We start from the raw sequence: 25,282 nt of genomic DNA, 5'->3' as shown, positions 1-25,282 counted from the left end.
TAAAAAGGAACCTTTTTTTATGTATTATCAGTTTAGAACGAGACCAATATGTTTTAATAAACAGAGCATTGTTAATAAATTGACCGTTGAGTTAAAGAACAAAAACCTGTTCAATACCGTATTCGAAATTATTTTCTTCATTTGAAATATACAAGAAGACCTTCGAAATGACTTTAGTTGGGAAAGAATGTAGTTTGATGTGTATTAACATCATCATTAGTCAAAGAAAAAGAGTCGATTGGATAGAAAACAAAGAGGAAAACAAACTTTTAATTAAGCAAGCTCACAGTTACAGGCTATGTCTGTGATTTCGGGGAGGACGCCACATTGAAGATGTGGTGGAGATGTCATCTAAAGTCAAACTATCATCACACAGACACTGATGTCACAGACAAACTGATCTTCACAAAAGTTCTCTGGCGTCTCAGAGGTGCCTGCCTTTGGTCTCAGGGTAGGACACGTGAACGAGCTAATATACTTAAGAAAGCAAAGCACTACAAAATAACCATGTTCCTTTCTGGCATTTGAGATCTGCAGCATGTGGGAGGTAAATATTGTAAAAGTGTTCTCTGAAAATAAAGGGAGTTTTCCTTTTTTTTTTCCTCCCCTTGTTCATGCAGCTCTTCCACTCAGAAAACCACCTCTTAAACCCGTGCATGTTACTTTTAATAAAACAAACGTGACACACCACTACACCTTTACCTTTTCCAGAAAAATGTCTTATTCATAATTGTAAGACAACACAAATACACAATCATAGCGTTCAAACTATTTTTTTTTTCTTTTTTCACTCACATTTGAGTCAGTAGGTGTTTCCAAGCAAATTTGGGGAGCAGTACTGAACGTGAACGTTATCAGTGAATGAACTGAAACAGGTTGGGAGGTGAAGGGTTGGGCCAGTGCTGGGATGATAGCATAAAGGTACCGTGGATACGCTTGGTTACCCAAAATGTCCCCATCCTTTAAAAGAAATTACATTATATCCTCATCTGAGCCAATTGTTGACTGTGGTTATTCCAGACACACTCTCTTCAACGCCTCCCTCACTGCACCGCCTGCTCATTTGCAGTGCTACCGGAGTCCTGAGGTTTCATCACGTCTGGGAGTTCAGGGGGGCTGGAGAAGGCTTCGATGTTCAACGGCTCAAATCTGTCATCTGGGGGAATGAAGAGACAAAGTGTAAGCAAAGACCACCACAAAAATCAAGAGCATACTCTTGCAGCAAGTATTCCAGAAGTCAAGCACCCTCGTTGGGCACTGTTGTGAAAGGTAAAAAGGACCAAAAAGTCAAAAGGAACAAACGATAAGAAGCCCGGGAGAAATTTGGAGAAAGAAAATGATGCAAAAAGGTTAAAACTGAAAAAGGTTATCAATATTTACTTCAACATTGGAAGAAAAGGTCATGTGCTTAATTAAAGGACTTATATTTATGAAAAAAATTATAGAAGCATCAAATAATTTAAAAAATATATAAATATTTAGCTATTTGAAATGGTTTATTTTAGATTAATTCATTGAGAACAAATACACATGCTATAAGAAACAGGGAGTTCAACTTTTCACTAAATTCACTTTTTATACAAAATATACTTGTGTGTAATGAACTTTGCATTAGTTAACAGATGTAAGAAAGTTGTTATGCCATTGCATTTATCCCTTTGCTCATATAATGCTGTGAATTTCCCGTTTTAACTGGATTCTCATTTTGAAAGAGGTTTAACATCTCTGTAAATTCACTTCCTGCTTTTGTAAGCTTCTTGTTTTTAAAAAAATGAAAGGCTTATGTCAGGCAGGTCTACTAGGCATAGACTCATGATCATGATGCATTTACTTATATCTAAAAAATTGTCAACCAAACCCTGGTCGTGATATGCCTCAGCAATGTGACACACCTGCAGACTTTAAAAGTAGGCCAGGCCTGGGTATCATACATCTTAATGTACGGAGTTTAATCTCCAAATTGGACATGGTGCGGATTTGGGTCAATTCAACTGACGCCGATATTGTCGTTTTATCCGAAACCTGGTTAACTAAAAGTGTTCATGATAAGTATATTGCATTGATGGATATAAAGTTTAAAGAGCCGACCGCCCTAAGAAGGGGGTTGGTGTTGCCATTTACACCAAAAGAAAATGTAGTGCTCGTTGAATCACACAGTAAACAATTCCAACTCCTGGCCTTAAATGATGACGTTACGAAAGACCATCATGATAGTCGGCTGTTACAGACCTCCCTGTGCAATAGAGAACTCATTGTCCTCACCGGTGAATAGTCTGTCACAACTGCGGTTAAAGGAAATTGTTATAGTTGGTGATCTTAACTGGGATTGGTTGACACTTGTCTCTAATACATTTAAAGCACAGTGTGACAATCTGACACAAATGATTACCTCATCCACGAAACCCAATCTTAAATGTCCTGAGAAGTCATCTCTTATTGATGTCATTTGAACTAATGTCCCTTTTAAATATTCTGCTCCAGATGATCACTGTGTGATGGCAGCAATAAGAGCCACTAAGTTTGCCAAGTGTAAGCCTCGTTTAGTTCAAAGATCTATATCTATTTGACTGGAGCGGATTTGCCTTATTGATGGTGTTGAAAAGGCTTGGTCATTTTTCTGTGAGACCTTTCTTGAAATTCTAAACAAACATGCTCCTAATAGGAAGTTTAGAATTAAGGGTCGGTATCACCCTTGGTTCACAACTGAACATTCTGTCCTGCTTCATGAATGTAATGCTGGCTTCTCTTTGGACAGCTGAGAAGCAAGTGTTCTTCTCTTTTCAGGAAAGCCAAATCCGAGTACCGTCCAACTATTTCGGAAAAAAATTCTGGAAAGCAATGAAATCATTTTCTGCTTCTGGAAAGTTGTATGAATTACCATCGTGTATAGTCAAAGAAATGCTAAACTGTTCTTATGAGCATTTTATTTCTTCCGAGTCCATGTTTAATTCCACCGCTCATTCTGCACCAAACTCTGTAAACCTAGGTAGCAATGCTAGTGATGTACACCACACTTTTAATCTTACCCCTTTTTCTGTTGTAGAGGTTCACAAAGAACTTGAACCCCAGAAAACCGTCTTGTCCAGATCACTTGGAACCAAGGTTTTTAAAATTGGCAGCAGAGTTATAGCCGAACCATTGATACACCTTTTTAATCCATCATTGGCCACTAGCAAAATCCCTAAGAGCTGGAAGGCTGCGCATCTCCTCCCTCTACATAAAGTAGGGGATCCAAAAAAATTTAAATGATTACAGACCACTCGCAAACCTATCAGTTATATCAAAAGTGCTAGAATCCCTGGTTAGTGAGCAAGTTAAAGAATAGGTCCATACTTAATTACTATCTGTACATCAATTAGGGTTCCGAAAAAAATCTACTTCTACTGCTGCTGCTGCTGTTTTAAATGACATGATAGAAGCTCTTGATAGAAAACAAGTTTGTGTATCTCTCTTCATTGATTTATCTAAAGCATTTGATACTGTTGTCTAGCACTTTTCAATACAACAACTTAAGAATTTTGGTTTCTCTTTTCACACTCTGGGGTGGTTTGCCAACTACCTCTCTGACAGAACACAGGCTACTCAGTTTGATGGATCTACTTCCGAAATACTAACAATGTAAGGGACTTCCCCAGGGTTCAGTTTAAGGACCACTGTTATTTACCCTGTACACTAATAGCCTTGGACAAAATTTCCAGAATGCATCTTTATTTCTATACGGATGACATCGTAATTTATTGTCGTTTATGCATCCTCACTTAATGAGGCTACTATATTTTACTCAAAAATGTGTCCCTCATAGGTTAAGGTCTAAGAATACAGTGCTTATGAAGGTTTCTCGGGTGCGTACTGAGCTGGGTAAAACGGCTTTTAAGTTTTCTGCACCTTTATCGTGGAATAAGCTGCAGAAGCAGGACAAGTTTGAGAATCTAGTGACTTTTAACAAATTTAACGCGGTTGTCAGGAATTTTAAGTCGGACTATATTGCCAAGTGTGAATGTTTTCAGTCAGTAATCTTGTTTCTTTTTCTTAAATTGTACCAATGCAATTAATACTATATGCATTTTTTTTTGTGTGTGCAACTGTGTTTTGCTGTCCTGGCCAGGACTGTATTCTGAAATGATGTGCCCGATTCTTAGTTACAACAATGTTAGTACCGTTGGCTCGAAATGCCAGACCAACTGTTGCGGGTGCTTGTGGTCTGGCAGTCTGGTTGGTGAATCCACAGTCTCCAAGTGTCTTGCCGTCCTCTAACAACTGATCGTCCTGTTGAAGAAATCACAAGTGTTAAAGTAAGGCAATGTTTCTGGAAGCCAAACTACACCAGTCGGACTTAATCAACAATAACATAGTTCTGTTGGATTAACGCAAGTTAAATGAAATACAAGACCGACTTGACAATCAACCAACATTGAAAATAAATAAAACAAAAACTTCACATTACTTGCATAGGTTTAGGGAACATTTTACCCTAAATTTGTTTTATAGATAAAAATTAAAAAGAAATCCTGCAAAAGTAGACCTTTGGCTTGTAAATATTTCTTTGCACTGCATTCAGCAATGAAGGAAAATGTTGATCGAACAGACAAATCTGCTTCAATTTTCTTTGCACCCTTTTGTTAGGTCCACTGTTGTGATTGCGTGTCAAACTCTGAATTAACTTTTTTCCCCTCCTATCTTTATTTAGAATGTTAAAAGACTATCTGTACATTATTTTTTTTAAATAATTAACCCTTGTGTTATCTCCGGGTCAAGGTGACCTGAAGGCCCGAAAAGGTGAACAACCTCCACCACTGCATGTATTTCTGGAAGCCAGGGAGGTCGTTCACTTTGACCCAGAGATAACACAAAAGTTATCATATGTTCACATTACGATGCTTGTTTTGGAAACAGACTTTTGAAAAAAATCATACAAGATATTTTAATGCCAATTAAAGGTGTAGTTCAACCAAGTTTCACTAATTTTCTAATCGCCCTAATGTCGACTAAGGGTTGAGATTATTTTCAGAGTAAGATGTTCACTTATAGGCAAAATATATGTCCATTGTGATGTAGCACCTGAAGCCCAATGTTTGTCGTCTTCATCTCCATCCAAGATGAGGCATGTGCTGCTCGTATGTAACGTCCCTCTTGTCTCACCATTACAAGGAGGTATTTGGATGTTTTTAAGTGCGTCATCTTTGAAGCTGAAGACCATCTGTTGCTACATTAAATGCACATAAGTAAGTACCTTGGTGTGTGGATGGACAGTAAACTGGACTGGTCCTGCAATACAGACCATGTATATAAGAAGGTTCAGAGTAGACTGTACTTTCTGAGGAGGCTTCGATCATTTAACATCTGCAAGAAGCTCCTCTGCATGTTCTACCAGTCTGTGGTGGCCAGTGTCATGTTCTATGCTGTGGTGTGTTGGGGTGGAAATGTGTCCAAGAGGAGTGTCAACAGGTTGGACAGGTTGATCAGGAGGGCTGGCTCTGTGGTTGGCATGAAGCTGGACTCACTGGTGACAGTTGCTGAGAGGAGATCATTGAACAAACTACTGTCCATCATGGATGATGACAGTCATCCTCTGAAAACTGTCATCAGTGAACAGAGAAGCAGAATGAGGGCACGAATGCTCCTACCCAGGTGCAAAACAAATAGACTCAGGGACTCATTCATTCCTCGGGCTATTAAATTGTACAATTCTGAGTTCGGGGGCAGGAGTGGAGTGAGAGTATCTGGATGTTCTGTTCTATGTTAGTCTTTGTATCCTTTGTCTTTGTTGTTTTTCTTTGACCTATGTTCTTTGTCTTTATCTTTAGACTTAGATTGTGTCATCTTGTTCTTTCTCTTTATGTTCTTCTTCTTATTTTATTTTTTATTTATTATTTTTTATTGTTTATGAAAAATTGCTGGCTATTGGAAAAAAACAATTTCAATAAAGTTTTACCTTACATAATTTTTTTGTTCTACAACTCTAAAAGGAACAGATTACTCTGAAAATACTCCCAACCCTTAGTCAACACGAGAGTAGGTAGAGAATGAGTGAAAATTGAGGCTTTATTCTAGATTTGGGAATTGCATGCCTTTTAAGATTTTCTTTTTGAAAGTTCCATGTACTGTATAGTAACAAAGCTTTTAAGGTAAGGTAAAACTTTATTTAAATTGTTTTTTTCCCAATAGCTAGCAATTATTCATAAACAATACAAAATAATAAATAAAAAATAAAATAAGAAGAAGAACATAAAGAGAAAGAACACAATCTAAGTCTAAAGATAAAGAACATAGGTCAAAGAAAAACAACAAAGACAAAGGATACAAAGACTAACATAGAACAGAACATCCAGATACTTAATTAATCACAACGTTGGAATCTTTGCCATAACATTTTACCGATTTACAGGTTTAAAGAGAGAAAGAAATATCTTCCAGATCGCAAAGCCATTCTTGTGAGGGTGTATAACTCAATTAACTGAAATGAAAAAATTAAATTTTTAAAGTTTTTAGAGTGAAGACAAAATAATTGAAAGAAATATGGTGACCTTTAGTTAAATTTGTTGTACTATGTGCACAGCTACCTATTTCAAAATAATAAAAGAATAAGTTGTCTTATGTCATGTTTAATTTTATGGTATTAGGGTCTTTTGAAAAATATATAAAAAACGACAAATGAAAAGACAATAAATCTGATTTGCTTCCCAAAAACTCACATAGGGAAAACAAGAAAAATGCAGTATATCAATTTTAGTTATCATTAACAATCTACCAAATAGCAAGGATGGAATCACCCCAAACTCACTTTATAGAGCCGCTGGTCCTCTGGTGTTCTTTTCAAAATTCCCTCCACTATACGCTTGAGCTCATACACAGTAGTGGACTCCTTGGCATCAGTGAAGATTGTGGTCTTGTGACGCCGGATCATCAAGAACACGTCCTACGAACAGAGATTTGGGGAACATACATTATTCAATAGCCATCAAATTAAAGGAAACTGAGAGGATAAAGTGAAATTGAAAACAAACAATCTTGTTTCATATAGCAACAGTTCAATGGATTCTAAAACATCGTTTCATCAAATATTTGTATTATATATGTCAAATAAATACCCTTCTGTAACTCCTAATGCACTTTTCGTGCTCCAATTGTTATAAAAACAGGAATAATGACATCGGTTGTCAGAGCTCCAACAGGCAAACATTTAGTAAATAACATAGAAGTATCAGTGGCTGTGAAAGGAGCCCTTTAACTCTTTTGTGACAGATCATTATGCTCGCCGGCTAACACACGAGCTAACACGGTCTGGACTGCAGATTTCCTACTAACACATGCGGCCTTTAATAATACAAGAAATAATATACATTCCTGACACATTTCGACACTAGAGACGTTCAAATCCACTTCGACTGTCACCAAATGTCCCTCGTTTAACGTAACGTTACATGTATGGCGATGCTAACATTGAAAAGTTAGCATTAGCAGGGCATATTAAAATCCATAAACATGCTTATCGCGGCCAATCGCTTTAGTCTACTGTAGTACCAGTCTATTAACAACAATGATCGAATATTGATTATCAATTCAATATTGATTTTAAATGTATAGTTACGTTACCATCTCAAGTAGTTAGCTAGCTAGCTAATTGCGCCAGCCCTTTCAGTGCAGCAGAACCCCCGACTTGCGCCACTTGCGTAAGTAAAAAAGTGGACGCGCGTATTCACAAAAGGCAGCTACGGAGTCTTTAGTCTACCGGAAGTAGTGACGTACGGTGCTACGTATTATGTGTGTGCAAATTGGCGCGGTGTCGTCTGGTGTTTGAAGAGTTCTGGTTCTGGACGTGTCACAGCTCACAAGCTTGTTTCGGATCCTCGCAGCTATCGGCATTTTGGTAAGTTTTACACTTTGTGCATAATTTTACCAAGAATATAAAATGTTATGCTGTGTCGCCTTGTTATTTTAACAGTTTTTGCTAAATGTTATTGTAACTGACGGGCGTGTCATATAAAGTATTTTAACTAAAAGGGTGACAACATTTATCTTGACACACACGTTAACTTTTTCCTAACATTATTATTTAATTTAATGTATCGAATTTTGACTTTGTCTATGGGTGTTGTCGTTCGTACAGTACAAAAATATTAATGTTTGGTCGTAGTTTCGTCATCAAAACAGTGGCCTTTGAAGTTCCTTTGAAGTTCCTTTAAAGTACGACTTGATTTAGATATTGACAAAATAAAAGTTGATAAGTCTCTCATTTATCATATTTTTCGAGACGAAATACCATATCAGGTATAAAATCATCTTTAAAATTTTTATTTTTATTTTTTAAAATGTATGTTTGTTGTTTACAGTCAAGGAAGTATACGCTTACAATCTCTTCTGCTGTTATAAATGTTAATGTTTGTTTAATTATATGCTTGTTTAGGAAACAATGCTCAATTACAGAGCAAAATTGGTATTATTTAGTTTCTTGTTTTTTTTGTGTTGGTAACATTTCTCCTAAAAGTCTTTTCTCATCTTGACAGTGCTTTATCTGCTGAGGACAAGAGCTGATCCTTTCAACAAAATGTCAACCGATGAGACTCCCAGGTCTGCTCTGCCAATTCCCACGTACTTCTCAATCGCGGAGCGCTCCTTCTCAGCCAAAAGGCGACGTCATCCTTACTCATCGTCCACCTCACCCAACTCTCCAACAAATCAGACGTCGCCGTTCCAGCCTCCACTGCCGCCGTCTAAAAGTCGGTCTCTTTTGAGGAGGCTGTTGCCCCAGAATACACCCCCTTCAAGTCCGGGCTCCTTTTCCCGGAATGACTCCCTGCTTCAGAGTGCATGTGATCCAAACAAGCAGCAGTCCTATTTCAAACAAAACTTCAACAATTTGGGGCTGATAGGAAGGGGCTCCTTTGGAGAAGTCTATAAGGTGAGCAGTACAATGATCATTCCGTTTTATATTTCTTACACGGAGATTAATCATCTGTCTTCTCTAGGTTCAGTCCTACATAGATGGTAGACACTACGCTGTCAAACGCTCTGCTCATCGGTTCAGGGGAACCAAGGACAGACTCCAGGGCCTGAAGGAGGCCAAAAATCACGAGAGGGTTTGCCCCCACCCTCACATCTTACATTTTGTTGCATCCTGGGAGGAGCGTGGGCGACTCTACATCCAGACTGAGCTGTGCAGCGGGAGTCTGCTGAGCCATGCTGAAAACAAGCCGCCTGGCTCAGGTGAGAAACAAAAATGTCTTTATCAGTTGTGCTTACATGCACCAAATGACATCCACACTGAAAATGCTTCTTGAAAATTGAAATGCTTAAGGAAAAACATTTTCATTTGGATTGAGTGATGAGGATATACTGATCATCAATCGGATCGGCTCTCTTTGTCGTTTCCTTCTTGGGCTGAGTTTTTTTCACAGCGTAGGTTTTAACCAGATGTGACGTAAAACATGTCAAGTTTCTCCAAAGTTAGTAAATCAGTGGAACTTGTTGCCATAATGAAAAAACTTAGTTGCTCACAAACGTCAATCATTTTGATCTGATTAAATGTTTGATCAGATAGTGTCCTCTTCTGTCATTTAAACAAGAATAATTTCATTTAATATATGAACAAATTCGATCAGAATACTGGAAAAAAAATCTCTTCTACTGTATTTACTACAATGCAATCTCACTGTTGGGTTTTTCCTCGTACAGATGAGCCTGCCGCGTGGTCCTACTTGTGCGACCTCCTCTTGGCACTGGATCACCTGCACTCCAATGGTTTTGTGCATCTGGACCTCAAGCCTGCGAATGTCCTGGTCACTGAATCAGGACGTCTGAAGCTGGGTGATTTCGGCCTGCTGTTGGATCTCGGTCTCAACCGCTCAGAGGTCCAGCAGCATAAGCTGCGGGAGGACGCCCAGGAAGGAGATGGCAGATACATGGCTCCTGAGCTATTCCACGGAGAGTTTGGACCTGCGGCTGACATCTTCAGGTATGAAAATACACCCTAAACCCCTGCTGTTAACAACTTGATTATTTATGACTAATGATGTTCTTTGTTGTTTAGCTTGGGGGTTTCAATTCTGGAGCTGGCCTGCAATATTGAGGTCCCTGATGGTGGCGAGGGCTGGCAGCAGCTCAGACAAGGCAGCCTCCCTGCTGAGGTTACAAGGGGTCAGTTCCACCATGACATTTAATGTTTATTGTATACCTTTTTGAGTCAAACTCACCTTTATAATGTATCTTCAGAACTATCGGCTGAACTTCAGAACATCCTGAAGATGATGCTGTCCCCCGTTCCATCTCGGCGGCCCACTGTGTCGGAGCTTCTAGCGATGCCTTGTGTCAGGAAGCACAGTTGGAAGAGGAGAGTCACCCTCTGGATCAGAGAAAAGCTGTTGACTTTGCTCTCCTACTGTCAGGTACTATCTTTTCTTCCATTGTGACCCATTAACGACCTTTTGATTTTGGTATATAGTGAGTCCTAACAGGTAAAAACTTCAATTATATTTAAATGATTGTTGATCTTATTTTAAAGTGGATCAAAAACAATGAATATAACAGACCCACTTCAGCAAATTCCTCTTGATTGACTCACACTTATACTCAACTTTCTGTTTCTAGCAGAACATCCTCTCTTATGGAAGTAGAATTCTTTCTTCGCGTCCCTTTTCATGGCTGCCACGTTGGACCAACCAAGAGCTGCCCTGCACGCCTCCTCGCAGTATGTGTGAACTGGACCTGACTCAGGTTCTTGCCACGCCTCAGGTTAAATCGGACAGCTCGGAGGACGACACAGTCTATCTGGCCGAATCTGAATCCCAGCCGACCTCGGAGGAGTTACCATCCTTCTTGCAGAGGTAAGTCCGTTGACCTGGAGCGCCATGAGATGATTAAATATATGTGACAAATTCTTACCGATACATTTGCTTCTTTGTGATTTAAGTACAAGCACAATGGTGTAATTACAGTATAAAATCATTATGTTGGTTCTCGGAGTTGAGCATTAATATTGACTTTATTGCCTAAAATAATGTATAAGTAGTGTCTGAGACGCGCTACCAGATATAATGGGATCCATTTATTCTTTCATCATCAAGTCAAAACTATGGTAGAAATGCTCAAGTACACCCACCTCTTACTGTATCAACAGGAAGTTGGACCCATTCTTCATCGATGGTACATCTACTCCTATACCTGGATCTCCAGTACACAGGGGGCCTGTTGACTCACCCATTCACCTGAATACCTCATCCTGGTCCCCCTTCACTTCAGCGAAGCTCTCCGACAGCCTCTCTCTGACACCAAAGTCCAGCCCCGTACACAACAACAGCTTGAACGACGCCCGCCCTCCAAGCCGGAGGTCCTGCAGGTCGTCGCAGAGACGCAGCCGCGGCTGGATTCTCCTGGAGGACGACTTGCCCCGGTCCGGCTTTGAACCCAAAAATCTGATGGGTCTGTTCCAGGAGACTTCTGTTGGGGGGTCGCCATGAGTCTTTCACAGTTCATGGGACTGCATGTTTTCCTCGACCCTGTGTAATCTTTTGTTTCTATTGTTCTTGCTCTTATAGACGACATGTGTAAAGAATTTTATGTTTGTGAGAAATCAATCAGCTAAGTAGCAGGTTGCGATTAATGCTTTTATTTCTATTGGAAGAGTTGAATACTTCTCTTAACTGTTTTGAGATTTTATTTATATTGAACTGAGAACATGATTTTGACCATTTTCCCGTTTTTTTTCAATTTAATGTTTGAGCTTATGAATAAGAGTGGGTGTGTTTCTAAGCCTTATATAAAAAAAAGAATGTATTTTTTTTTCTTAATGTGTGCCAATGAACATGAAGCCATTTCTGCACTGTTGTTTTCTTAAAGTGCTTTTACGGTGCTGGCCAATGCGGTCCAGGATTATCCACAATGATGCAATTTTGATGGTGCATGGGGCCAAATAAGATGTTGCGTTTGATAACTTGTGTTTGGAAGAACACTTTTTATGATTGTTGATCAAACCATTGTGAGCTTTAGAGCAATAAAATGTCATTTCATGTGTTCAGCATCGTGACGTTTATTTCCATCACAACCACTTGGTTATTGAGCTGTGTGTTAGAGTAGCTATGCTGTGGTAATATTTATAGTAGTATCCGTATATACAAATCCGCCACTAGATGGTAGCACCGAGTTGTTACTGTAGAATTCACGTCATACGAACCCACTTATTCAAAATGTAAATGATGTACGGGGGTGCAGACTTTGTCTCAACTTATCAGTAGACCTAAAGAGGCTGTGTTGATAAAAACATGAGGAAATTGAAGAACAAAGGAAATGCAATATCTGTACAACATACGATTTTTCTTTAATTTAATTCTTGTTTGCTATTATGAAACATTTTACCTTTTTTTTCAAACTTGAAAAATTCAAATGGCTTGTCTTGAAGATAAATAACATAAAAAAAACATCAAATTATAATTTACAACACAAATCAAATAAATAAATAAAAAGCGCCAACATACAAGTATATATATGTTATATAGAAAGCGGTCAAGCCAGCACCCAGTCGAAGTAATCTGTTGTGCGTAGATATTGCTTATTACGGTAATGTGGTCTGCGTTAGGATTTTCGAGCATAATACCAAAGTTAGTAAGTAATATTTGTAGAGCGTTTTTCTAGCCATGCACCCGCCCAGGGTCACAACGCGCTTAAACAATCAATACAATACCCAATAAAATAGATGCTTAAAAGGTCAAGATAACACTGAGAACGACCCAGGAATCTCAGAAAATCAAGGAAATGCCTGAACGAATAAAAGTGTCTTAAGATGTTTCTTGAAGGAGTCAGTAGATCATCAAACACAGAGAGAGAGAGGAAGATCGTTCCGAAGATTAGGAGCAACAGCCTGGAAGGATTTCTCTCCTCTGGTTAAAATTGAACCTGAAACAAACTGGCAGCCAGTGAAGAGATTTAAGGACCGGAGAGATGTGAGTTCTTCTACTAGAGCGGCTCAGAATTCTCGCTGCAGAGTTCTTTATCAACTGCAGGCGAGACAGCTCCTTCTTGTTAAGACATGAAAACAAACTGTTACAATCGTCCAGACAAGTAGACACAAACACATGGATTATAAACTCAAGATCATGCTGTGACAACAGTTTCCTAAGTTTAGAGATTTTTCTCTTTGGAAGGAAACAGTTTCTGTTCAGTTTTCTGCAGTTTGAACTAGAGACGAGTCTTTATCAAATACAACACCCAGGTTTCTCAGGCTCAGTTTGACAGACTGACCTAAATCACCCAAGTACTGATTCAACCCTGGAATCTTATCATCTGGAGCATTACAAGATCATTAAAAATAATTATAAACTATTTTCTTGTGAGTTTCATGAGAGATCACTTATTTTCACAATAAATCCACTTTGAAAATGCTCATATGAATCACTATTTTTTTTTTTTTAAAGGCTCTTATTTAGAATAACTTAAGTTTGGAATGTCTGAAACGGATGTAGACTGAAGTAGACTACCTCAGGAAAACACTTGTGAGATTTATGAGATTTCATCTGGTGCTTTTAAAATAATGGTAGTTTGAAAAGGCTCTTATAAATCCCAATAGGTTGCTTTTTATAACTCTAGTTATTTTCAATAATCACATTATAAAGCAGCACAAGCTGGGATTGGTGCATGGTGCTGTTTTTATATTGCTTATTGTGTTATCTTATATTATGTTTACATTCTGTACTGACACCAAACAAAAAACCTTTGTTGTGTTTACAATACTGGCAATAAAAGTTTCTGACCGTGATATGAGCTTTTTCAGATTAACTTTTGAAATGTATTACTATGAAACATCCGGAATGTATTCCTCGGGTAGTATCTTTCAGTTTACATTTGTTTTATACATTACAAACTGATGTCTTTTTCAATACAAGCATTTAAAAACAGCACAAATTGACATTTCATGACCTATGTTGACCACAAGCCTTTAACAATTGCAATGGCAAACATGATGGATCCAGGGTCTGCTCGCCATCAGGTGGCACTTTCAGAATTCACAACTGACATTCTGCATGTAAAAGGAAAAGCAAACAAGGTTTCAGACTGTATGTCCAGAGAGAAATTACCAGAAAAATTGTACAATTCTGAGTTCGGGGGCAGGAGTGGAGTGAGAGTATCTGGATGTTCTGTTCTATGTTAGTCTTTGTATCCTTTGTCTTTGTTGTTTTTCTTTGACCTATGTTCTTTGTCTTTATCTTTAGACTTAGATTGTGTAATTGTGTTCTTTCTCTTTATTTCTCTTCTTCTTATTTTATTTTATTTTTTTTATAAAAAATTGCTGTATGTATTGGCTACTGGAAAAAAAACAATTTCCTGAAGGAGACCTCCTGAGGGATCAATAAAGTTTTACCTTACCTTACCTTATCTTACCTAGTGTGCTTGGTAATCCTTGGGTTGTTTTTTTTCCACTATGGCTCTGATCCGCCAGTACCGCTCAGGGCCTCGGGTACTGGTCTGAAGTTGGAAGAGGCTGTTGGTCCTGTTCTATCCTGAGATGTCTCTACGGGCCACCCGTCTATTCAATCCGGTTGCTTGGGTTAGGGTTAGGGTTAGCGCAAGGATGTTAAAAAAGATGGCAGCTGCGTGTGTGGGGTGTCAGCGCACCAAGGTTCACTGTAATACTGGGACGCGTTTTAGTAAGGTAAAGGTAAGGTAAGGTAAAACTTTATTGATCCCTCAGGAGGTCTCCTTCGGGAAATTGTTTTTTTTCCAATAGCCAGCAATTTTGGATAAACAATAAAAAATAAAAAATACATAAAAAATAAAATAAGAAGAAGATCATAAAGAGAAAGAACAACAGTTTGTTCAATGATCTTCTCTCAGCAACTGTCACCAGTGAGTCCAGCTTCATTCCAACCACAGAGCCAGCCCTCCTGATCAACCTGTTGACACTCCTCTTGGACACATTTCCACCCCAACACACCACAGCATAGAACATGACACTGGCCACCACAGACTGGTAGAACATGCAGAGGAGCTTCTTGCAGATGTTAAATGATCGAAGCCTCCTCAGAAAGTACAGTCTACTCTGAACCTTCTTATATACATGGTCTGTGTTGCAGGACCAGTTTACTGTCCAGCCACACACCGAGGTACTTATCGTTGTAAACTATCTCCACCTCGTCGCCTCTGATGGACACTGGACGTGGCTTTGTCCTGGACCTCCCGAAGTCCAAGACCAGCTCCCTGGTCTTTGAGGTGTTCAGCTGCAAGTGGTTCCTCTCACTCCAGTCCACAAAGTCACTTATCAGACTCCTATACTCGTCTTCGCTGTTGTCCCTGATGCATCCAACAATGGCAGTGTCGTCAGCATAGAGTTGTAGCAGAAGTCTGAAGTGTAGTCATGTGCATGTGGACCTGGTTGGACCTACTTCCCCTTCCCAAGGTTTTGCCATCAGTTATTCCGACAGAGGTTCACAGTTTATTTCAGAACTATGGTCAGTGCTTGCGTGTGCATGTTCTTCCGTATGAACGTCCGTTAAGGGTGCTGGAGACAGGCGCTAAGAGTTTTCTTCTCGACTGCAGTGGGTGCATCAAGCAGGTTTCGTTGGACTACCTGAAGCCTGCTCATTTGTTGGATGATGAGAAGGTTCTGCCAGGCCAGAAGGGTCTTCCCCTTTCTAAGCTTCCTGTTGTAAGTTATTCTCCAGTACCTACTGTTAATGATGTCCCCTGTTTCTAAAACAATCCTGCAGTGCGGCAGGCACTGAGGGTGGGGTTCTCTCACCCAGGGGATTATAGGTAGGGCTGTGTCACAAACATTTATATATTTCATGTGGGGAGCATCTGAGCCCTCTCTGTTCTAACGCACTGTTCAATAAAGACTTTGAATTGTACCTTTCTCTGCGTTCCTTTTCTTGCCACACATTACCATAGTAGTCAAAGTATTAAGCCAATTTCGCCAACACTGATTTAGTTTTGACCACGTAATACAGAGTGGGTCCTCCTGTGATAGATGTCCCGACTAGACTAGCCAGGTGATCCATAATCTCAATGGTGATTAGCTAGATTTAGTTCGACGCCAGAAGGACTGGACTGTGAGTTTCTAGTCATTTTTGCTGGTTGAAATTGCATTTTGTATGAGAATGCTTTCTGTGACTTGTCTGGTCGCTCTGAGTGTGTGATCCGTGGATGCTATCTTGTTTCTCTTGCTGGGGGTACATATATTTCGTCTTGGTTTCGACCAATAGTGAAGCTTGGTTAGAGGGTGTCGCATAATGAAGTAGAACCCCTCTAACCATGTCTGCCAGCTGCCCTCCTTTCTTAGCTGAAACTCAATAGGAGGACGTGCAGCTAGTGTTCCCATCCCTGTATGGGAAGTGGGCTGCACTGTGCTGGGTGGCAAGTTTATTGAGTTTTCTCAGGGACGAGGGATCGCCTTGAGGATTAACCAATAGTGTAGCTCGGTTAGAGGGCTCCGCACCATTTGTAGAACCTAAAGTTATGATTAGATAACTCAGGGGTTTCTTCTTGTATTCTCTTCTATGTCTGCTTACGTCTGTTTTTTTTAAATTTAATAAGTTAATGTGTGTAGTATTTAGTCAGGTCTTTCTTTAGTTGTTCTGTTTTTTTTTGTTTACTTCATTTTCTCTTTCCTTTATTTATCATTGGCATTGTTATTTCTCTTTCTTTACATTTTAATTTAAATTATTTTCTGTTATTACCATAATTGTGCTTATTTGGGTTGCTGTTGGTATTTATTTATTTATTTAATTTTATTCTCAGTCGTATTCTTTGTTGATGATTATATAAGTACGTGTTATTCCTGTTTTTTTTATTGTGCTATATATGTACTGTATATAGAAAGTTTATTAGTGGTAAGTTAAAATTGGTTGAAATTATCAATTCACATTTCAATTATTTCTTTGTCATGTTTGAAAATAACAGTTGGATTGTTGTTATTTGGTATGTATTTATTTTTCTTTTTTAAGATCCTGACATGAGCTCAGCTGTACCTCTGGTCACTGATGAAAACAAAACAATCTTTCAACAAATAATTTCGTTAGAACTTCATCAGCTCTTGCAGGCGCCTCTGCCATCGCTCTGGATCCCTGATGACGCAATATTGTTTCTCTGACCTTGTGTATTTAACTAAACAAGCATCTTCTCTTATCCTTTATGTTATCTCTGGGTCAAGGTGACCGGGAGGCTGAAAAATAACTGTGTTTGAGGAATCCCTTGTGTTGTCTCTGGGTCAAGGTCAACTACCTCCCTGGCTTCCAGAAATACATATTCAGTGGTGGAGGTCGTTCATCTTGACCCAGAGATAACACTCGAGATACCACAAACACGTTGTTTTTCGGCCTCCGGGTCACCTTGACAAAAATGAAAATGGATTATAGCAAGAAAAACAGATATGAAGACAAAGAAGAACAAGTTGCAAAACAGAGGGTGACGAACATAGAAGCTGGAATTCAAAAGAAAGAGATAACTGAAAATATGATATTTGGTTGAAGACGTTCTTCATGTGTGGCCGATGAGATGTTTGGTGTTGAAGATGGAAACTTCTTGTGTTTCTGTCTGTCCTTGTGTCAACATGTCTTAACACTGATAAACAGAAATGACATGAAAATATAACGACTAAGAAAATGTGTTTTAGAGCTTTGCTGACTTTAGCCATTGTTGGGAAATGACTATTTTACTGTGTCAATCATCTAGATTTATCAACATTTCAAATAATCACTTGATTATTAACTGGTTATGTTTCATATTACATTTTAATTAAAAAATATATTTTAATAAATACTGTTACAAAAAGGATTTGTCTGTTTAGTGATGATTACAAAACTATTAGCTTTTACAATAACTACAGAGCTCAGGTATTGTATACATTTGACTCCAGATATTGTGCATTGTATGATGCCACAGTGTTTGTTAATACGTTGTTACTTTTACTCATCACTCGCATGTGTTTTTAGGCTCCACACAAAGCTGAGACAGTGAGACTCTCCATCGCTCTGTGAGACCTCCCAGGAATGAACAGCATTCATCATCTCTCAGGTCCCCCTCAAGCCCCCATGTTGACAGCTACCTCCTCACTTAAGCTCCTTTAGAGTCAGTCCAGCTCAGAAATGATCTATAACAAGTGGAAGTTGCTTCTTTATAAGTTAATAGTCTTTTGCACAACAAATGTGTGTTTACGAGAACATAGACGGTTGGTCAGTGTGACATGTTCAGTTCAGAGATCACTAGAAAGAGCTCTTTTAACAATGAATTAGAATAAATCACATTTATGTTTGCCTGGTTTAATTGTGAGTCGTTTTATTTTCTTGAAAAGATGCATTATTTGCAGCGAACCGCTGCTTACAAAAAGAATAATCTCTCTATAGGGGCAACATTGTGTTATCTCTGGGTCAAGGTGAACGATCTCCCTGACTACCAGAAATAAATATGCATGGCATAGGTCGTTTACCTTGACCCAGAAGATACACAGGGGATAACCACATACATATGGATGTGTCTTCTTTAAAATACAGTACATGTTTGCTATTTATTTTATAAGGTTTAAATAAATAAATACATAATAATCACTGAGTCTTGTCTCCAGAAAAGATAGAAAGTCATAGAATTGGTCCAGGAATACTTATCTGTGTGTGGAAAGCCATGAAATTGGAGCAAATGGCAAAGAGAGACACACATGATCTCAGTAACAATTGTGTGTCACAATTATTATTTAATTGACCAGAAGTCCTCTCATCACAGAAGTTTTCATCTGAGGGATCAGAATAAAATTGGAGGCCTAAACCCACCAACCCTGAGGAGGCTCATTCTATCGTCTCCGGTAAACATTCTACATCTTCATAACATGTGAAAGGTGTACATGTGATGCTGTGTCACTGGAACCATTGGCACAAATTCAAATTTGTTGGTCTTAATTCCCACGCTTCCTTCAGGAGCCACCAGCTCACGATCGAGTCATCCATGCTGCCCTCACATGAACGACTAACATACTCACACAACGCACTGAAGACATAATATATAAGGTAAGGTAAAACTTTATTGATCCCTCAGGAGGTCTCCTTCGGGAAATTGTTTTTTTCCAATAGCCACAGAAAATACAGCAATTTTTCATAAAAAGTAAATCAAAATAAAATAAGAACAAGAAGATAACATGTGGAGGATGCCATCAGGGACTGCTTTGAAACAACAGACTGAGATGTGTTGCTGAAGTCTCATGGTGAGGACATCGAGGGACAGACACACTGTCTAACGGATTATTTAAATTTCTGCTTGGACGTTGTCGCCCCTACTAAGACTGTCCTCTGTTACCCTAATAATAAACCGTGGGTAACAAAGGAGGTCAAGGATGTCCTTAACAGGGGGAAAGTGGCATTCAGGAAAGAACAAGATGATACAATCTAAGTCTAAAGATAAAGAACATAGATCAAAGAAAAATAACAAAGACAAAGGATACAAAGACTAACATAGAACAGAACATCCAGATACTCTCACTCCACTCCGGCCCCGAACTCAGAATTGTACAATTTATTAGCCCGAGGAATGAATGAGTCCCTGAGTCTATTTGTTTTGCACCTGGTTAGGAGCATTCGTGCCCTCATTCTGCTTCTCTGTTCACTGATGACAGTGTTCAGAGGATGACTGTCATCATCCATGATGGACAGTAGTTTGTTCAATGATCTCCTCTCAGCAACTGTCACCAGTGAGTCCAGCTTCAACCACAGAGCCAGCCTTTCTGATCAACCTGTCCAACCTGTTGACACTCCTCTTGGACACATTTCCACCCCAACACACCACAGCATAGAACAGGACACTGGCCACCACAGACTGGTAGAACATGCAGAGGAGCTTCCTGCAGATGTTAAATGATCGAAGCCTCCTCAGAAAGTACAGTCTACTCTGAACTTTCTTATACACATGGTCTGTGTTGCAGGACCAGTCCAGTTTACTGTCCAGCCACACACCGAGGTACTTATCGTTGTCAACTATCTCCACCTCGTCGCCTCTGATGGACACTGGACGTGGCTTTGTCCTGGACCTCCCGAAGTCCAAGACCAGCTCCTTGGTCTTTGAGGTGTTCAGCTGCAAGTGGTTCCACTCACTCCAGTCCACAAAGTCACGTATCAGACTCCTATACTCGTCTTAGCTGTTATATTGGGTATATATATTCGCTGTATATTGGGTGGAGAAGATGAAACAGAGAGAATCACTCAAATGGAGAAACATTTACTGAGAGATATTGATGAATGAATAAACAACCAAGTGAGTGAATAACTTGTCTGATGGGAGCACAATGTGTGGTGTTGCCAACACTTTTGACAAATGTTGAAATGTTTTTAAATTGTTTTATTAAAACAAATCATTGAGTCACATTTCACAATGTCACAGCGAACATCCTAATGTGGTCTACATCCATGAATCGTCAAATTCCTCCATCCATTAACAAAAGAAAGTTGTTTTATAAATAACTTTTTCTCAACTACCAACAATATTGATCTACGACACACCAAATTAATCAAAAACAGTTCTTTGGATTTTGAATTAAAAAAAAATGTTCAAGGCAACGATAATAAAGACATTAACAATATTAACTTCCTGCTGGCATCAAAATATTTTAGTTTGAAATGCATTACATAACTTATTTCAATTAACAGTTCTCGAGATGGGACAAATGGTCAAATCTGTGAGGATGAGGTTGCAGGATTCTCCAGTTCATGGTATATTCCATAGATTCCAACTCCAGTTGTCTAGTGTTACAAGTCACACTTGGATACAATTGTTATGCAACACTTTTATGTGCTGCTTAAGGCTCTCCAGTGTGTATTTTAATGTGTATATTCAGGTTCCCAATCTGCGTGAAGCCTTTACCACACTGAGGACAGACGTAAGGTTTTTCTCCAGTGTGAACTCTCGTGTGCGTCTTCAGGCTTCCACTGTTTTTGAAGCCTTTACCACACTCGGAGCAGATGTAAGGTTTCTCTCCAGTGTGAACTCTCAAGTGTGTCTTCAAGCTTCCACTGATTGTAAAACCTTTACCACACTCGGGGCAGACGTAAGGTTTTTCTCCGGTGTGAATCCTCTTGTGCGTCTTCAGTCCTTCACTGGTCGTGAAACCGTCACCGCACTCGAAGCAGATGTAAGGTCTATCTCCGGTGTGAATCCTCATGTGTTTATTCAGGTTACCACTGGACTTAAAAGCTTTACCACATAGAGAGCAGATGTACGGTTTTCCTTCCGTGTGAATACTTACGTGTTTCTTCAGGTTGCCACTGGACGTACAACCTTTACCACACTGAGGGCAGATGTAAGGTTTCTCTCCGGTGTGAGTTCTTACGTGTCTTTTCAGGTCCCCACTGCATGTAAAACCATTACCGCAGTGAGAGCAGATGTATGGTCTTTCTCCGGTGTGAATCCGCATGTGTGTCTTCAGATGATACTTCGAGAGAATTTTCTTCTCACACACAGTGCAGGTCAGTAATTTTTCATCGTCTATCTTCTTGGCAACAGAAACCATCGGATTCTCAACATAGTTCGGAGGCGACTGAGTGTTGCTGGCTTCCCTCCAGTCTTCACTGTCACTAGTGTCAGAATCTGAAGACGGTGGCCTCTTGTGGTCAGATAGAAGACTTGAGGTCATGCCAGAGACTTGTTCCGTACCTCCGTAATTGTCAACATCGGCTTCTGTTTTAATGTGTGGAATTGACCCGCTGGTCAGAAACTCTCCATCATCTTCTTCCTCATATTTGATATTCTCAAGGACAGGAGTGAAGGAAAGCTTCGGGGAAACGTCTTCTTCTTCTTCTCTTTTGAAGACATGGGGTTCTTGTACCCCACGACTCAGGCTGAAGCTGCACGGCTGCCGTTCAGTAGAAACGTCTTCTTCCTTCACCCGCAGCGGCTGGACATCTGCAGGGACACAAACACACTCGAGTCACTCATCAATTGAGAGGAGTCGACCCCTTTTATTTATCACCTCAGGCGCCTACGTCTCCCCCCCGCCCCCCTCAAAATAATCTTTCTAGGACGGCGCTACATAACCACTGGAGGGTTCTCTCAATTCAGTTCCCCCCCCCCCCCTCCTTGTGTTGTCTCTGGGTCAAGGTGAACGACCTCCATGGCTGCCAGGAATAAATAAATACGCAGAGGTGGAGGTCGTTCACCTCGACCCAGAGATAACACAAGGGATAACCACATGCATATGCATTAGGGATGTGGAGGTTCATGGGTTCTCATCGGTGCAGGAATAAAAAATATGGAAGATACAGCTGCATCGGTAGATTCATGATGGTGCATCAGATTTCATTTGTGGGTGAATTCATAATGCATCAGTTCTAGCTTTCTTCAATCGGCAAATGCAATGGTAAAGTTGATTACTGAGGCACCATGAATGCACCATCGCGTCCTCAGACACTGACGCAGAAGTTACTAGACAACAAACTTGAAGAAAGAAGGGTGGATTAAAAAGAGTAACGGGTCAAATGTGATATTATTTTGTTTTTTTCTTGCGTGCTGGGCAACTTTACATGACTCTCGCCATATTCAAACAAACACGACGAACCTGGTCACATGGTGTAGAAACTTCTGAGGCTAATACCCCTCCCTTTGGTTTTTATTTCTCAAGAATACCTTGACACAAAGTCACATTAAATGGATCATGCTGTGAAATAGATGTTAGGGGAAAAATATTATTTAAAAAGCCGTCCCGCCTGCAGTTAATACAAAGCTCTGCAGTGAGAATTCTGACCCGCTCTAGTAGAAGAACTCACATTTCCCCGATCCTTAAAACTCTTCACTGGCTGCCAGTTTCTTTCAGGATCAATTTTTAAATTCTGGTTCAGAGCTATTCGAGGTCAGGCTCCTCCTTACATCAGTGATCTGATCCAGCCTTACACCCCAGCTCGGGCTCTTAGGTCTGTGGATCAGAATCTACTGATGGTTCCGTGCACATGGTTCAGGACCAGAGGAGAGAAATCCTTCCAGCTTTGGAACGATCTTCCTCTCTCTCTGTGTTTGATGGATCTACTGACTCCTTCAAGAAACATCTTAAGACATTCTTATTTGTGCAGGCTTTTCCCTGTGTTTGTCTTATGTGTCTTGACCTTTTAAAGCATATACTTTAACTGTGTTTTGTTTTTGTTTGTTAAAGCGCTTTGTGACCCTGGTCTAGGTGCTTTACAAATAACCTTTACTTTCTTACTAATCGCCAATATTTTAAGTTAAAAGTTTCAATAGGTTTGAAATATTTATGTAATGGATTTCCAATACTCTTATTCATCTAATACAATTAATCTTTACTGTTGTGAATACATTCGAATGCTCTACCTGAACTGAATTATGCAATTGCTTTTTGTCATTTGCTTTTCTCTATTGAAAACAACCATTAAGGGGACAGTGCAAAATAGTGTAAAATAGAAGTAGGCTTTTAAGGTCAGAAAGTTAACTAGACTATTACATTTTCAAACCCTCACCAACTATTGAATAATCACATATCAAACCCAACCGTCTTATAAGTCATATCGGGAGCGAATCATTTTGGAATAGATCATATCTTGAAGAGCAGCTTTTTGAATTGTATCGTATCCTTAGGAGATTTCAGTGTATCGCATCGTTTCAGTGCATCGAATCCCTGGTGGATATACATCCCTAATGTTCATTCGTCTTCTTTAGAATCCAGTACACATTTGCAATTTCTTGACAAGGTTTTAATTAAATGAATAAATCACAGATTTCCTTTGTTCCACAAGACCTGGAATCCTTATCTGCGAGTGTGGAATGCAACACAAGTGGAGCAGAGAGCAAACAGGAAAACACATGTCTGTGTCACCATTATAAATCATTGACCAGAAGTCATCTCATCATACTTTCATTTCTTCATCTGAGGCATCAGGAATCTTGGAGCTGCTCAAGTACATCCATCATTTGATGGAAGACATGTGGAGGTGTTTTGTAAAGAGATTGAGGACAAAAGAAAAAAGCTGGACTTATTGTGGATGCAGGTTGTTAGACCAGAAGACTGACAAAGAAACACAAATAAAGCTGTTTTGTACACAGATTTTTGTAGACATATATATGACCCCATCCTGACTAGTTTTCCCTTGTTTTCCCATTAAAACCTTTACTGAAGGTCAGACTACTGGTCATTTAAGAACAGTCTCACTCAAAAATAATAATAAAAGCAATAAAGCAACAATAATAATGAAACCCGTTAAAGACAGTGACAATACACAGAACACTAATAGTAACAAACGCGTCTACAGAGCAGGACCAGCTCCTCCGTCTCAGGAAAAAAACAGAGAGTGACCCTTGGATTGAAAACAGTTGATCAACATGTAATTCATGAGTACCTGGTCTCTTGGTCAGGATCTCCAGCAGGAGACTCTGTCCTCCCGGCTTTCGTCTAAAACTCATGATGCGGAGAGAAAACTTGACAGAAGCTGCAGTGAATCTTTTCAACTTTAAAGTCCGGACATTTTCATCCGCAGGAGGATCCACGACGAGAGGAGAGGCTGAATGAAGGAGCACAAAATGGAGGCTCGGTGTAGAATAGTGGCAGCCTGCAGTATTTGTTACAGGCATATGCGCAGGCGCCAACACCTAGATGACGTCACGATGGGAACCTCAAAGGGACAAAACACCGGGGCAGCTGTTTGCGACGCTTAATTATCTGTCCATTGTTTAGATCCACTTTTATAGAACAACCCCCGAAAACTTTTTTTTTTTTTTTTGGTTCAACCGCAATAATATGATCATTTTAATTGTCTTCATAGAACATAGAACATATATATATTTTATTTTGAGCTTGTTTTCTTATTGTTTCAATATGATACAAATGTACATATTTTATTGAATTGGAAACTAAAGTTCAAATGTATATATCTGAAGCAAAAGATTTTAGTTTACTTATGATGATTTCTAAACACCTTTATCGCTCCTATTATTTTCCACTTATCACAGCCAGAAGGACTTTTTTTTAACCAAGATAAAAGCCTGGTACCTGTATGTACTGTTGCTGATGTGATGTTACGCAACAGATTCTATTGTGAGTCTCTACAGCAAATACACGGGTGGTGTGGGTTTATACAAGGACGCTCTGAAACATACATCATACATCTTGTTGGTACATCTTCTGGAACATCATCACCCTCACTGTGGTCCACAGATACTCTACACTGTGTTTGCTTTCATTTCCGTGTTGACATCTGTGCTGGTCGAGTGGATTTCGTCAGCTGATGAGGTAAGAATATAGAATGTGGTCGGGCTGAGATTGACCAGAGGCTGTTCAGTCGCCCACAGGGGTGTCGAGGGTAGCCAGTCCCCGTTCTCAATG

At 39.6% G+C, this 25,282-nt stretch overlaps 3 protein-coding genes across 4 annotated transcripts; 1 reads left to right on the top strand and 2 right to left on the bottom strand.

The window, feature by feature from the left end:
* Positions 1-243: 243 nt before the first annotated feature.
* On the bottom strand, positions 244-7,683 carry LOC148077466 (elongin-B). Its single transcript, XM_087794122.1, has 4 exons — positions 7,594-7,683; positions 6,782-6,916; positions 4,158-4,266; positions 244-1,156 (listed from the first exon to the last, which is right to left on the bottom strand). Exons 1-4 carry the CDS (start codon positions 7,594-7,596, stop codon positions 1,044-1,046), a joined length of 360 nt encoding a protein of 119 aa, XP_087650248.1. The 5' UTR covers positions 7,597-7,683; the 3' UTR covers positions 244-1,043.
* Positions 7,684-7,784: 101 nt separating this feature from the next.
* Positions 7,785-12,010, top strand: pkmyt1 (protein kinase, membrane associated tyrosine/threonine 1). 2 transcript variants are annotated; one of them, XM_087794118.1, is made up of 8 exons: positions 7,785-7,867; positions 8,505-8,899; positions 8,967-9,204; positions 9,673-9,952; positions 10,028-10,134; positions 10,210-10,382; positions 10,588-10,820; positions 11,114-12,010. In XM_087794118.1, exons 2-8 carry the CDS (start codon positions 8,546-8,548, stop codon positions 11,451-11,453), a joined length of 1,725 nt encoding a protein of 574 aa, XP_087650244.1. In that variant the 5' UTR covers positions 7,785-7,867; positions 8,505-8,545; the 3' UTR covers positions 11,454-12,010. The 2 variants fall into 2 exon arrangements, with proteins under 2 accessions (XP_087650244.1, XP_087650243.1); XM_087794117.1 differs by having other exon boundaries at positions 10,585-10,820.
* An 8,372-nt stretch (positions 12,011-20,382) lies between these two features.
* Positions 20,383-24,485, bottom strand: LOC148077464 (uncharacterized). The gene is made up of 2 exons (XM_087793344.1): positions 24,300-24,485; positions 20,383-21,861 (listed from the first exon to the last, which is right to left on the bottom strand). The coding sequence occupies exons 1-2, from the start codon at positions 24,361-24,363 to the stop codon at positions 20,759-20,761; spliced, it is 1,167 nt and encodes a 388-aa protein (XP_087649470.1). The 5' UTR covers positions 24,364-24,485; the 3' UTR covers positions 20,383-20,758.
* Positions 24,486-25,282: the final 797 nt, after the last annotated feature.

The sequence above is a fragment of the Callionymus lyra genome, chromosome 6, assembly GCF_982586985.1.
Source record: "Callionymus lyra chromosome 6, fCalLyr1.hap1.1, whole genome shotgun sequence".
NCBI lineage: Eukaryota > Metazoa > Chordata > Actinopteri > Syngnathiformes > Callionymidae > Callionymus > Callionymus lyra.
The sequence above is the reverse complement of the archived record's forward strand: the minus strand, read 5'-3'. Positions and strand labels throughout refer to the sequence as shown.